This window comes from Corapipo altera, unplaced genomic scaffold, assembly GCF_003945725.1.
Source record: "Corapipo altera isolate COAL_440 unplaced genomic scaffold, ASM394572v1 59648, whole genome shotgun sequence".
Lineage (NCBI taxonomy): Eukaryota > Metazoa > Chordata > Aves > Passeriformes > Pipridae > Corapipo > Corapipo altera.
Window position 1 is genome coordinate 1,190 of NW_020890639.1, and position 416 is coordinate 1,605.

The 416-nt window shown below is 63.0% G+C and overlaps 1 protein-coding gene across 1 annotated transcript in view; it reads left to right on the forward strand.

The window, feature by feature from the left end:
- Positions 1-313, forward strand: part of LOC113942447 (N-acetyltransferase ESCO2-like) — a gene marked incomplete at both ends in the record, with an annotated part of 1,496 nt that extends 1,183 nt beyond the window's left edge. Inside the window, one exon of the mRNA XM_027633574.1 lies at positions 166-313. Coding sequence (XP_027489375.1) covers positions 166-313 — 148 coding nt within the window. The remainder of the gene's footprint in view (positions 1-165) is intronic.
- Between the last annotated feature and the right edge of the window lie 103 nt (positions 314-416).

The window sequence follows — 416 nt, forward strand, 5'->3', positions numbered from 1 at the left end:
GAGTTGTCGGGAGCGTGGCGGGGTCCGAGCTCTCTGGGGGGGGGGGGATCAGGATCCGAGGCCTGGGGGGTTTTCCCGGGAAACCTCAGCTCCAAAGGTTTTCCTTGGAAGGCTCGGCCCCTCCCGGAGCCGGTCTCGGGTTTTTCCGGGCCCTGCCCTTCCCAGACGGTGAAGTCACGGAGCAGACACGGCAACACTGCTCCCAAACCGGGCTGGATTTCGGGGACTTTTCCGGGATTTCGACACTTGTTTTGCTGGAACCTGGAGCTGCTGGTCCTGATCCTGATCCTGGGCACGGACACGGCTCCGGGGGGTGGGAAAGGGTGCCAGGGATTCCTTCCCAATCTCCCCCCCAAATCTCCCCTTTCCCACTGGGATCCATTCCCTGGCTCCTGTCATTCCAGGCCCTGATCCCA